Source organism: Calidris pugnax, unplaced genomic scaffold (assembly GCF_001431845.1).
Source record: "Calidris pugnax isolate Ruff unplaced genomic scaffold, ASM143184v1 scaffold281, whole genome shotgun sequence".
In the NCBI taxonomy this organism is placed as follows: Eukaryota; Metazoa; Chordata; class Aves; order Charadriiformes; family Scolopacidae; genus Calidris; species Calidris pugnax.
The window spans coordinates 1,073,225-1,085,735 of NW_015091028.1; the positions used below are offsets into that span (position 1 = coordinate 1,073,225).

Sequence of the window (12,511 nt, forward strand, 5' to 3'; positions counted from 1 at the left end):
GCCGGTTAACCCCGGAGCGGTGTGTTGCGGGTGCGACTCGGAGCTTGCGTGGATTTTAATGACTGGATAATGATAAATGATAAGTTACTCTTGCGGTGGGGGCCCTCGGGGGGCGCAGAGAGGGGACGGGGGGGTGGTACCTCCTTCCGTGGGCATCACGTCCCGTGTCGCTGCCCCTCTTCAAACCGGGTCACACCGGCGTCCGGCAAAGGGATGGGCCCGGAGGAGAAACTGGATGAATTTTCTTGTTTCCGTGCTGCGGGGCGCAGGCACCGAGGCCAGCTGTGCCGGCAGAGAGGGGGCTGCATCAACCTCCAGATCCTCGGGCTTAAAACCAACAAACAAACTTCACGCTGGAACACCCTTTGAAGAAATAACAACTTGCAGATGCCAAGGAAGGGTTAAAGGGAAGCCCGGGCCGTTTTCTGCTGAAGTCACTGTGCTTAAACGATCCTCTCATTGCAGTCAGGCCGTTTGCAACTTGCAGGGTTGCAACACTTAACCCTCATTTCATGTTTAAAGCCAGTAATAACGCGATGCCCCTTGCTGTCTGGGAAGAGGATTTCTGGAAATACAAGCAGTAACTTCCTCCATCGCTTGTTGGCACTGAGGCTGCTGATCTTCTGGTTGAGAAGGAGTGACCAGTGCCCCGTGGCTGGTGAGGGCAGCGCTGCCGAGCGAGGCTGAGTGCAGTTTTCTGGGTTCATTTCTCATTCTGGGTTCACTTCTCACCCCAAATTTCACAACTGCCACCCCATAGTCTGTTCTAGATCTGCCCTGAAGGCAGAGCGACAGCCAAGCTGCTTTGTGTCTCGCTCGAAAACAATAAATCATTCCTACTGAAGCATTAACCCTCACGTTGAAGGCCAGACCTGCGTTTCTGACGTTCTTTACGACGCTGGAGGTTTTCCCTGCACCCTCCTGCCCAACGCCGTGGCAGTTCCTGCGCCTCGCAGCGTGACTTGCAAGGAGGAGAAGCTCCCTGCCACACGATCACAGCGCCCAGCTCACCTCTGTGCTTCAGCTCCAGCACCACTTAAGGAGCTCTTTGGATCCCTGGTGGTTTCTGGGTGGCTGAAAAATGCAGCCTTTTCCCCCTTCACTTCGTTTGGAGCCTCTCCCTGTGAATTCACACCCGCTATCTCTGAGTGAGCTTTGCTTTTAGGAAGGTTTGGTCTTCCAGCTATTGTAATTTTAGATAGAAAACAGTTGTGATTTCTAGATTACACAAAATTATTGATTTTAGTGGATTTAATTCCTGACTCTCTTGTAACATCCAAGGAGAATGTTCTGTAGCAGTTTAATAGACTTGTGTTACTAACAAAGCAATAGATGAGTTTCACAGGGCTGTGTGAGATGCTGCTTGGAGAGAGAAATATGCTCCATGTTCATCTGTTTTGTTTTGTTTAACCCATCCTGCTCAGAGCAGGGGGGTGTTATTGCAGAGCCCGTGGCTGTTGTCTCCCAAGTCAGGCAGAGGACTCTGAACCCAGGGAGGTGATCTCTGTGCTGGCCTGGGACCGCGGGGCCCAGCGAGCATCGCCCAGTGTCACTTTACTCGGGTGCTACTGAACTCTCACCTCACTCATGTGAGTTCTGCAAATATCCACTATTAAGGGAGACTTTTAGAAGTTGTCTGAACCACTTTATACTCCTCAGTTTGAGCTGGAGTTGTTCTGCTCTGGGAATTAGGGTGTCTCTTTGCTTGTGTGAACCTCCTGAGGTCCGTCTCTCGCTGCCTTCGCAACCTGTGGCAGGGGGAGGGTTTGTGGATGGGGTTTTTTTCCCCTCTTACAACTGCTCCTTTATGTTGGCCCCGCTGAGTGAGTGACTGCAGCCTGAAGAGATTGGTTTCTTGATACTTGACAGTCAGCTGATTGCTCAAGAGGCTTAGTGGGGTTTGTTTATCCCTGGCAGGGACCTGCTCTCGTACCACGCGCCGAGGCGGCTCTGGTGCAGCTGCTGGACTGGCCAAACCACCACAGAGGGCTGTGCCTCCTGGGTCTGGAGGAACGGGCTGGTGTCATAAATTCCTCCAGGTTTAGGTAGTTTTGGTGCAGATGGTTGCACTGTTGCAACTCTCCACAAATCCTTTGACCCGTGCTGCTCTGCAGTTCCTCGCTGCTGGGGAGCCCAGGGCTGGTAGAACCTGGAGAGAGGATCAGGTGTTGAGGGAGTAGAAGACAGAATAAAGTGCAGTTTGGGTGGTTTCTGGCTAAATTAGTGAAGGCTGAGGTGAAGGACAGGAGATGGGCCTGTGTTTGGAGAGAACCCCTTGTGAGTGACTGGACAGTTGATGACTTTAAATTTGTTTTTTTTTAAGTTTATTACTTTTTTGGGGGGAAAATACTCGTGCTCTCTCTGTGGCCTTGTCAGTCAGGAGTGAGCAGCTGCCTCTTTGATGAGGAGAGCAGGAACAGTTGTGGGGCTGTTAATCATTGATTTTTACAAGATCAGAATCAGCTGTGTGGCTGCCCTTGGCTCTGCTGTGATAAGCCTTTAGCTTGAGCTACCCACGCTGCAGTTTTGTTTCACATTTGTCTATAAACAAGTTGGTTCTGTGTTTTTCCTTGGCCTCTCTTCTGCTTCATCTTCTTCAGGTGGATGTTCTGGCTCTTGCAGGAGATTTCCAAGGAGTTGCTTATTCCTCTATGTTTTAGCTCTGAGTGATCTCTGCTTCTGCTCGCTGCCTGGTCCAAATGCTCTTATCTTAAATAAATAATATTGTGAGCATCAGGCTAAAGCTTTTGGTCTCTTCAGGTCCGTGGAGGGGGCACTTGTGATGAGTAACTTACTTGTGTTTAACTAGAGGTAGCTGAATCTTGACTTGAAGCACTTGGTGACCCTCAGACTTTGTTGGTAGCACCGTGCTCTGAGGAGCCGAGAGCAGGTTTTTAAGGGCAGAGGCAGCAGAAGATCCCTGGTGTCTGTGACTGCTTTCCTGCTCTAATGCAATCAGCGTGTGGTTGATGCAGCAATTTAAAGCTGGATTAAAGAAAAAAAAACCAGAACATTGGTAGGCTGGCCACTTAAATCTGCTGTTGCTGGATATCAGGAGGCTCGGTGCTGCTCGTGTGGGTTCAGTCTGAGCCCTTCTGGTGCCTCTTTCTGGAAGGAAATGGGATTTCCAGTAGAGGGGCAGCAATAAGAGCCCTGGTGAGATGGGATCTGCAGGCTGGGCCAGGAGGGCTGCAAGAGGCTTCATGAACGACTCTGCTCTCAGCTTGTCATGTGATGGGCTTGGTAGTTCCAGTGTTGCAAGAGATAATGGGATGCCTGGGAAATGTGTTTTTAAACTCCTTTAAGGCGTTTGCTCTGAACTGGGAGCACTGGGACTTCACAGACGGTTAAGGCTCCAGCAAGTGGCTGCTTGGGTGAAACTTGTTTAATAGTGATTTATTTATTTTTCCTTCATGAACTTTCACTTTCTGAGCTCACGTGAACTCTTGTCCTCTGTGATACCACGTGGGAGTGTGCTTCCGAGGACGCGTTGTGTGAAGAACTACTTGCTGCTGCTGGAACCTCCTCTTGAACTTTTAATTTTTGTATTGCAGATCGTGAGTAATCACGGCTTCCTATTCTTCCTCCTTCAGTATCTTGGTGCTGAGGAGTTTCTTTAGAAAGTGGGTGAGGGGACAAACTGTTACTCTTGCTTTCCCATATTCCGTAACTTCCATAATCTCTTCAGGCTTCTTGGTTGCACTGAAATCAGTGTGGAACCTTCCCAGCCTGAATGCAGATGTTTCCAGACACAAAACAAGGCAATTTGAGGGCGGTCAAGTGCAAAGTGAAAAATAAGCTTTTTTTTTTTTTTTTTTTTTTGGGGGGTAAAAATTTTTCCAAGCTTAATCTTATTGGAAGTTTAAATTTTCAGTTTTTTTTTTTTTTTTTTTTTTTGAGGGGTCAAAAGTCTTCCTAAGTCTTTCCTAAGCAGAAAAGAGGCTTATGGATGTGCTGGATGGGGCGAGCAGATGTCACAGCTGGGGCTGGACATGTGGTTTCACATGGGAAACCTCGGGGCTGTCGGCAGATTAACGTGCTGATACTGGAGCTGATTAAGTGTGTCCCTTTCTGTGACAGCAGCAGGGTTTGGCCAGCGCTGGAGACTTCGTGGAAGTCAAAGTCTTGCACCCTGCAACCTGCCTGGTTTGATACCTGTGCAGGATTGTTGGCCTGTAGGAATTGCTGAGGGTAATGGGTTTGCAAATGTGCTGTCCCACGTCCAGAAGTGCAGATGGTGCTTTTACAGATGTTTGGGGACGACACGCACTTAGTGAGTGTCTCCAGACGCCTGACAGGGGTCAGTGTGGTGTGACTCTGGGCAAGTGGCAGTGGTTCTGCAGTTTGATAGCAATCGAAGCTGAGGCTGGCCTGGAGCAGTCATGTGTGAGGGCTGGTGGGCTTGGTCTGGCTAATGAGCTGCTGTTAATAGAGCTGTAAGGCAGTGACTTCCTCTCCCAGCCGGAGCTTGCTGACTGCAGGCAGATTTTTTTTCAATAACAAGCAAGAAAAATCTTTAGATTTAGGAAGAGAAAAAAAAAAAAAGTCCTAATAGCTAGAAATCGAGGTGGAAATAAGGTAGGCGAAATTGACTATGGGATCACAGACTGTAGGAATAAGAAAAACCTTCTTTTAGAGGTTGTTGGAGTCTCGGTGTCGTTCTGAAGAGAACCCAAAAGGGGAAATGAGAGGCGCTTTCTGATAATGGTGTCCTATCGAAGTGTCGAACAGGCACCCCCCGGGTTTGTGCTGAGAGCAGAGGGAACACTGGGGAGATGGTGATACTTTCTCTGCCAAAGAACAGGAGTCTAATCCTTGCTGTGTTTTTATCCCCAGGTAGCGTGGAGCCATGGCCATCCTGTTCGCTGTGGTGGCCAGGGGCACAACCATCCTGGCCAAACACGCCTGGTGCGGAGGGAACTTCCTGGAGGTGACGGAGCAGATCCTGGCAAAAATACCTTCTGAGAACAACAAACTGACCTATTCTCATGGAAAGTGAGTAACGCTGCTCCTCTGGGCGTGGGAGGGGGACAATGACTGTGCCCGAGGACAGGAATAAATGGAGTGTCACCAAGTTTGGGTTTGGATGTGTTCATGTGTGGCTTGACTGTGCAGTCAGCTCAATAACTAGTTTTTTTCCCCCAGAACTTTGCAGCATAACCAGGATTTGAATTTATCTTAATCATAGAATGGTTAGAGTTGGAAAGGACCTTAAAGATCATCAAGTCCCCCCTGGCTTCCTGCCCTGGGCAGGGACACCTCCCACCAGCCCAGGTTGCTCCAAGCCCCCTCCAACCTGCCCTTGAACCCCTCCAGGGATGGGGCAGCCACAGCTTCTCTGGGCAACCTGGGCCAGGCTCTCACCACCCTCACACCAAACAAGTTCTTCCCCACAGCTCGGCTCCATCTCCCCTCTTTCAGTGTCAAACCCTTCCCCCTTGTCCCATGTCTCCCCTCCCTGATCAGGAGTCCCTCCCCAGCTCTCCTGTAGCCCCCCTTCAGGTACTGGAAGGCTGTTAAAAGTACCAAGGCAGTTGATATAAAATCAAGTTTTCTATTTTTATATGACTCCAAAGTGGCAGGTGCTCAGCTCTGGATATTGAGCTGTTGGAGTCCTTGGTATTTGGCTTGTGGAGGCTTTTGTTGGCTTTTCTGTGGCTTCAATGTGGCTTTAGGTAAAAATGTCATCGTTCTCAGATCACTTGCAGATCCTGGTTGCTTTAAGTCGCGCTGGCAGATGTTGTAGGATCATCCTGAGCCACCACAAATCCAGTCTGTGCTCACCAGCAGAACACAGCACCCAGCTGGTGGTGATGGGACAACATAATAAAAAAGCAACAGCTAAAGGCAGTGGATTGAACTGGAAGGCTCTGAGCAGCTCTGGTTTGGGTTCAGTTGTGTACAAACTAAGGGTCTTTTTTTTTTCTGGTGGGCCTAAAATAACAGCTGGGATCATTTTTGGTAGGGAAATCTTGCTTTGAACTGGTTTGTGCTGTTTTTCAGGCTACTGAGGGCTGTGTTTAACCTCGCCACGCGATTCAAGCCTGTTCAGCCTGATCATTGTTCTTTCTAATTCATTTCTGCTGTGGTGGCTTCTGTGTCTCTTTGGGATGAAAACCAAGGCAGCGCAACCTGGTGTTTGGACAAACGAGGCCAAAGCAGCAGGTCACCACCAGCGAGGTTCACAAAAGTAGTGTTTTTCTGGTGAATCCAGATAAATGCAGCTCTTGTTGTGTGTGAACGATGCTCGTATGCACACTGATAAGGATTAGACCTAAATCTCACCCCCGGGTGCCCTCTCAGGGTTTTGTTTTTAGGAGTAAGTGGCAGGAAGAAGGTGGAACTGAGGTGGTTTCAGCACAAAGCGACTGCTGTGAAGTGTGTGAGGCCAGGGCTTCTGTAACATCTGGGGGGTTCCTAATTCAGCATGGGAGACACCTCAACCCAGAGGGCTGGGATACGCCCTCCCCTGTGTGATTTCCTGCAGAATGACTGGAATTTGTTCTTCTCCAGCCCTGAAGGCCCCACAGGCAGTGTCTTCTAGAAGCTTAGTCCTGTGGCAGCTCCAAATGACCCGATTTTTTTTTTCTTTTCTTTTTTCTCCTCTGCAGTTATCTGTTCCATTACATCTGCCAAGACAGGATTATATACCTCTGCATCACAGACGATGTAAGTGTTTTGGTTCCAGCTCCTGCCCAGACAGGCTGTTTGCAGGATTTGCCTTTCTTTGTCAAAGAAAGTCAATGGTGGGGGCTAATCAGAGGTGCCTTTTTTCCCCCCATTGGAGCTACAGCTTCTCTTCTCACTCCCATCAGTTCCAGCTTTGAAGTCTAAGCCTGGAACTCAAATGCATGTGAATAGTTAGTTTTGAGGTTAAGTTCATGTTTTTGCCTGGTTTTTCTCCCAGTGCAGTAGAACTAGATGTAATGACCAGCCTGTAATTGTCAGGGAAATATTCATAATACTCCTCGATTCTCAAAGTGCTGAAGCAAAAACTTCTCCCTCACTGGAAAAAGGCACCAGGCACAGAAATAATGGATCCCCCAGTAAAATCTGCTGCCACCCAGTGTCCTGGAGGCTGGGGCTGAAATCTGGCTGCTGTTCAAACCCCAGGATAACCCCATGGTGCTGTGCCCATTAAGAGCTGATAATTACAGTTTCTCTGCAGCTGGCAATGTGCCCTGTGTGCTTTGTTATTCCTGCCTTGACACAGCTCTGGACGTGGTCTCTTCTCTTCCCTCCAGGACTTCGAAATCAAACCTCATCGTGCTGTGCCCATTAAGAACTGATAATTACAGTTTCTCTGCAGCTGGCGATGTGCCCCATGTGCTTTGTTATTCCTGCCTTGACACAGCTCTGGACGTGGTCTCTTCTCTTCCCTCCAGGACTTCGAACGATCCCGAGCCTTCAACTTCCTGAATGAAATCAAGAAGAGGTTCCAGACCACCTACGGCTCGAGGGCACAGACCGCCCTTCCCTACGCCATGAACAGCGAGTTCTCCAGCGTCTTGGCCGCGCAGCTGGTGAGATCTCTTGCTAAACCATATCTCCCTTAAAGAGCAAAACTTCTCCCCAGAATTTCTCCTTGTGTTTTTTCACCCAAACTGATGTGCCAAGCCTGGGTATAAAGCGGGGGGAGCTGGCTGGTCTCTCTGCAGCTGGGTCACTTCACTGCTTCCATGTAAAAAGGGTTGTTAATGTAGAGAGAACGTTGCATTTTGCACCTCTCCCCATTGTTTGGGTAAGAGAAAACAGGCCTGAGGAGACCACAGGACTCTTTTGAGATGTACCGTCAAATTAAGTGACTGAAATCAGGTGGAAAATGGAGAAGGAATAAATAACTGCCCCCTGACTCATGTGATCAATAGCCTTATTAGCACACAAAGCCCCAGGCTCTATGGGCTGTAAGGAGAGTGGTTTAAATCTTCTGTGGAAGACTCTTAAGAAAGAGTCCTTAAGTGACTGCAAACAACTTCATAAATAGCCTTATTAGCACACAAAGCCCTGGGCTCTATGGGCTGCAAGGAAAGTGGTTTGAGTCTTCTGTGGAAGACAGTCCTTAAGTGACTGCAAACAACTTCATAACTTGAGCAATGTTGTTTCTGTTTTGGGGGCTTTTTTGAGACCTCCCTTGAATTAAAGGGAAGATGTTTCTGGAATACAGGCTTCCAGGGTTTGTAGATAATCTGTGTCTGGGGCAACCACAACCACCTGGCACTGGAGGGTCTCACTTGGCTGTGGCTGTTCTCCATGAAGGGCTTGGCTTTCTCCCTGCTGATCTCCTGCAAGTGCCAGCTTTGGGGGTCCTACAGGAGGAGAGGTCCTTTGGTGACCCACGAGAGCAGCTCTTCCCTCTGTTTGTATCAGAGTTGGTGAAAGGAGCCACTTGTGTCTGTGGCCCTGTGGTGGCCAACAGGGGTGGTTTGGTGGCCCTGTGGTGGCCAGCAGGGGTGGTTTGGTGGCCTCAGTTGTGATTTGGAGTGTGTAGAGCTGCTCATAGTTCATTGCAGAAATCCTTCTGTGGGTTATGGGGCAGATCAGCAGCACTGAATAATAACACTGATGTGGGTGTGTGGGTTCTGGGGCAGATCAGCAGCACTGAATAATAACACTGATGTGGGTCCAGAAGGGCCCAGCACGTTGTGCATAATGAATGAGATTAACTTCTAGGGCTGATAGGACCGAGTTCTTCCTCCCCACCAGGCTTTGATACACGGAGACCGAATCCATGTAAAGTGATGACTCATCAAATCATGAGCTGTTCATTCCTGGAATGAGCTTAATGAATTGCCTTATCAGAAGAGCCAGGCTGTGCTCAGAGCCGGGGTGTTGATATTCCTCTCAAAATCCCATTTCTCCAAAGCACAGGAGGAGCTGCTGGCCTTGGCTTTTGCATATGGATAGAAATCCAGGCGTCAGCTCATAGAATTTAAGAGATGACACAAAGTTTTTGCCTGAAATGGCTCTAAATGTTGCTGAGACAGGAGTCTCACTGATCCCACCCTGCACACAGAGCAGGAGCGGGACCGTTATCCCGGTGATTCCAGAAACTTGTGGAGTTTGACTGGGGTGAAGCTGAGGGTGGAGGAAGAGATTGTGGCAGCCCAGAGATCGTGCTACAACTCAAGTGTAGCAAATAATGGGGAAAAAAACCCTGGACATTGGGGGCACTTTGCAGCTCTCACAGTGCAGGAGCAGATGGGCTCCTGCTGAGAGCTGTAAATGGCTGAAAACGTGGAAGTTGGGGGCACTTTGCAGCTCTCGCAGTGCAGGAGTAGCTGGGCTCCTGCTGAGAGCTGTAAATGGCTGAGAAAATCAGATTTTTGTCTCCTACCCACTTATCAATGTCTCGGGTAACTTAAAAACTCACATTTGTGTCTCTGCTGTTCTGTAGTGACCACGAGTTTCCTTTTCTTTTTTGTGTTAAGGAGCTGAAGTGTGACGTTGGGGGTTCCCTTTTTCACTGACTGTTTGTTTGTTACAGAAACACCACTCGGAGAGCAAGGGCAGCGACCAGGTGGCAGAGACACAAGCTCAGATCGATGAGCTGAAAGGAATCATGGTCCGGAACATCGGTACCTGCCTCCCCCTCCTCGGGGCAGGGAGGGAGAGGGCTGGGGGGCAGAGCTGCAGGGGGGGGACCTCTGGTGAAGAGGGGGCTGGAGAGCCCTAAGTTTGGAAGCTCTTACTTGTGCAGAACTCAGTTGAGGTGGCCTTTGGGCGTGAGGAACACTTTCGAGATGAACATGTGGTGGGGTGAAGCATCCTCTGGATGTGGTCCCTTTGTTGCTCTGCCTTTTCCTGACCACTTAAAACAGAGGGTTAGATCCAGAATTGATCAAAATTGTGTCAGGTCAGTTCTGAATCGTAGCCTGTGTGATGTGAGGCTGTTCTGGCAATCTCTGAAAGGGCTGAGACCCACTTGATGTCTCATGAGCCGTGAGGTCCTGCCCGCAGTTGGGTTTGGGGAGACAGCTGCTCTGAGGAAAATGCTCCTTGGTAGCTTTAGTTGCTTTTTTTGGTGTGTCAGACTCTGTGTTTTGACAAGTCTGACCACTTAAAATTGACCAAAATTGAGTCAGGTCAGTACCAAACCGTAGCCTGTGTGATGTGAGGCTGTTCCTGGCAATCTCTGAAAGGGCTGAGACCCATTTGGTGTCTCAGGAGCCGCGAGGTCCTGCCCGCAGTTGGGTTTGGGGAGAGGAAGCAGCTTTTTGTGCTGGGGGGATTCTACCTACAGAGCTGGATTTGTGTCTCTTTCTCCAGACCTCGTGGCACAAAGAGGAGAGAAGCTGGAGTTGCTGATCGATAAAACGGAGAACCTGGTGGATTCGGTAAGTCTGGGGAGGAACTGGGAAATGGGGAAATAGTGTGTTGATGTAATCATAAAGCATTATGTTCTCCAGCAGAGTGGTGTGTGCTCTGGAAGCTTTTTTGTCTTTCCTCTGGGGATCTCTGGACCTGGCTCAGCATCTTCCTCTGCAGGGTCCTGGCTGGTCCCCAGTTCATCCCCAGCATTCAGCCCTCAGCCCAGTGGAGTCCCAGTACCTCCTGTTCGGATTCCAGAGATACAAACATCTCAAAGCTGGCAAAAAGTAGTCACGTTTTAGAGAGATAGCAGAGATGCTGGGAGCTTACCCAGCAGGGAGTATCGTCCTCCAGCTTCCAGGGCTTTAAACCTCACCCCTTCCTCAGGTGGTGGGGAGAAGCATTCCCGACCTCCGGGTGGTGGCTGAGCACAGGAATCGGCTTTAAATCAAAATTGCAGCTCAGAGGGATGCGGTTCTGCCTGGTGTAGCCTCCCCTGGAAAAAACCCGGGGTGGTTTGTGGGGAAAAGCTGTAAATAACCAGCAGAGTGTGCTGCTGCCTTGGCTTGTTGAGTGCTGCAGGAACACCCTCCGCTGAGCCAGGCAGGGACAGGAAAGTTGTGGCATTAAAGGATTTTTAGCATTGCCTCGAGGAGCACCACGAGCTGAATCACTTTGGCAGGTGTATTTACAGGAGAAACGCTGCTTTTAATACGTTGGTGATTAGATCAGTCATTCCATAAATATTTTGCTGCATTTCAATTCCCAGAAGGCTGGGAGTCAAAGGAGAACTCAAGCAGAAGCACTCCAGGGTAAAGTGATCCTTGTGGGCAGCCGGGGGTTCTGTGTTTGGTTCTCCTGAGCTGGTCCTGGACTTGCTCTGACACTTTCTCTTACCCCTGAAGCTGTAACTGCAGGAGTGAAATGGCTCTGGAGGAGCTAACGACAGGGAGCTGGGTTACTGGGGAGGTGGGAGCTGGGTTACTGGGGAGGTAGGAGCTGGGAAAAGCCTCTTCATCTGGTTTCTTGGGGTGCAGCTTCCCCTGCAGCAGGTTCAGGAATTAATTAGTTGTTTTACTGTCTCTTGTAGTCAGTCACGTTCAAAACTACCAGCAGGAACCTTGCCAGAGCCATGTGTATGAAGAACCTCAAGCTGACCATCATCATCGTCATCGTAGCAATTGTAAGTGTGGGGCACGATAACCTCTAGCTCTTAAATTGGGCATCAACCACCACAAAATGCCATTGCTGTGTTCCCCACCCCGTGCCTGGAAGCTGTAAAATGGGTGTTTTGATGGTTGTGTGTGAGGAATGAGAGCGGAGCATCGTGCCAGGCAGCTTTTCTTGTCAAGGCAGTCGCAAAAGCCTCAAGAATTCTGTTTGGCTTCCGAGTGCTGCCTCGCCAGCTCCATTACAAGCAAAGGTATCGCCTTTGCCCTGTTGGTGTCTCGTTAATTAACTCTGAAGTAGCTTTTCTGGCCGTGACAGTGTACCTGCAGCCTGTAGTAAATGCAGGCAGTGCTGAAGGTGACTGCAGGTGGGATTTGGGAAGCACTTTGGCACCACTGAACCCTGGTTTGTGTTTGCCAGAGGCTAGTTCTCACCCCCAGGCTGCTGCGGGGATGGGGAGGAAGAGGGGTTTGACACGTTATTTGGGGGTTTGATGACTTGGGGCTCCCTGGTCTGATGGTCAGGGTGGGTGAGGAGCTGTCGGAGTGATGGAGGTGTAATTCTGGGCCGTGTCCTTTCCCCAGGTGATCCTCTACATCATCCTGTCGACGGTGTGTGGGGGGCTGGCGTGGCCCAGCTGCGTGTAGACGTAACCGGGGGCGGCTGGTGCTGGTCACTTGGAGACGAGAATGGCAGGAGAGGGAAGAAGCAACCTCCAGAAATAACTCCTCATCTCTCACTACTGACACCTCCTCATTCTCCCATCCCTCCAGGACTTCAGACTCCTTTTGCCTTATCACCCCAAACAGGCCCAGCCGGTCCCTGCTTCTGTGCAGAACCTTGAGAATGGGCTGGTTTAAATTACTTGAAGGGATTTATTATTTTATATATTTTTTTGGTTTCTTTTCCTGTCCCAACTACACCCTTCCAGCTGTGGAGGGTTCCGTGCCTGCTCGCCCGTGTAGCTTTGCACTTTCACGTGGGCGTGCAAGGGAGAAGAGCACTGCCAGGGACTGTCCTGCATTGAGGGGGG

The 12,511-nt window shown here is 49.8% G+C and overlaps 1 protein-coding gene across 1 annotated transcript in view; it reads left to right on the top strand.

Moving 5' to 3' along the window:
- Positions 1 to 12,364, top strand: part of VAMP7 (vesicle associated membrane protein 7) — a 12,678-nt gene extending 314 nt beyond the window's left edge. Inside the window, exons 2-8 of the mRNA XM_014956013.1 lie at positions 4,837 to 4,995; positions 6,612 to 6,669; positions 7,386 to 7,523; positions 9,485 to 9,575; positions 10,267 to 10,334; positions 11,399 to 11,491; positions 12,063 to 12,364. Of these exons, the coding sequence (XP_014811499.1) occupies positions 4,850 to 4,995; positions 6,612 to 6,669; positions 7,386 to 7,523; positions 9,485 to 9,575; positions 10,267 to 10,334; positions 11,399 to 11,491; positions 12,063 to 12,125 (657 nt within the window). The 5' untranslated portion in view covers positions 4,837 to 4,849 and the 3' untranslated portion in view covers positions 12,126 to 12,364. The remainder of the gene's footprint in view (positions 1 to 4,836; positions 4,996 to 6,611; positions 6,670 to 7,385; positions 7,524 to 9,484; positions 9,576 to 10,266; positions 10,335 to 11,398; positions 11,492 to 12,062) is intronic.
- The last annotated feature ends 147 nt before the right edge of the window (positions 12,365 to 12,511 follow it).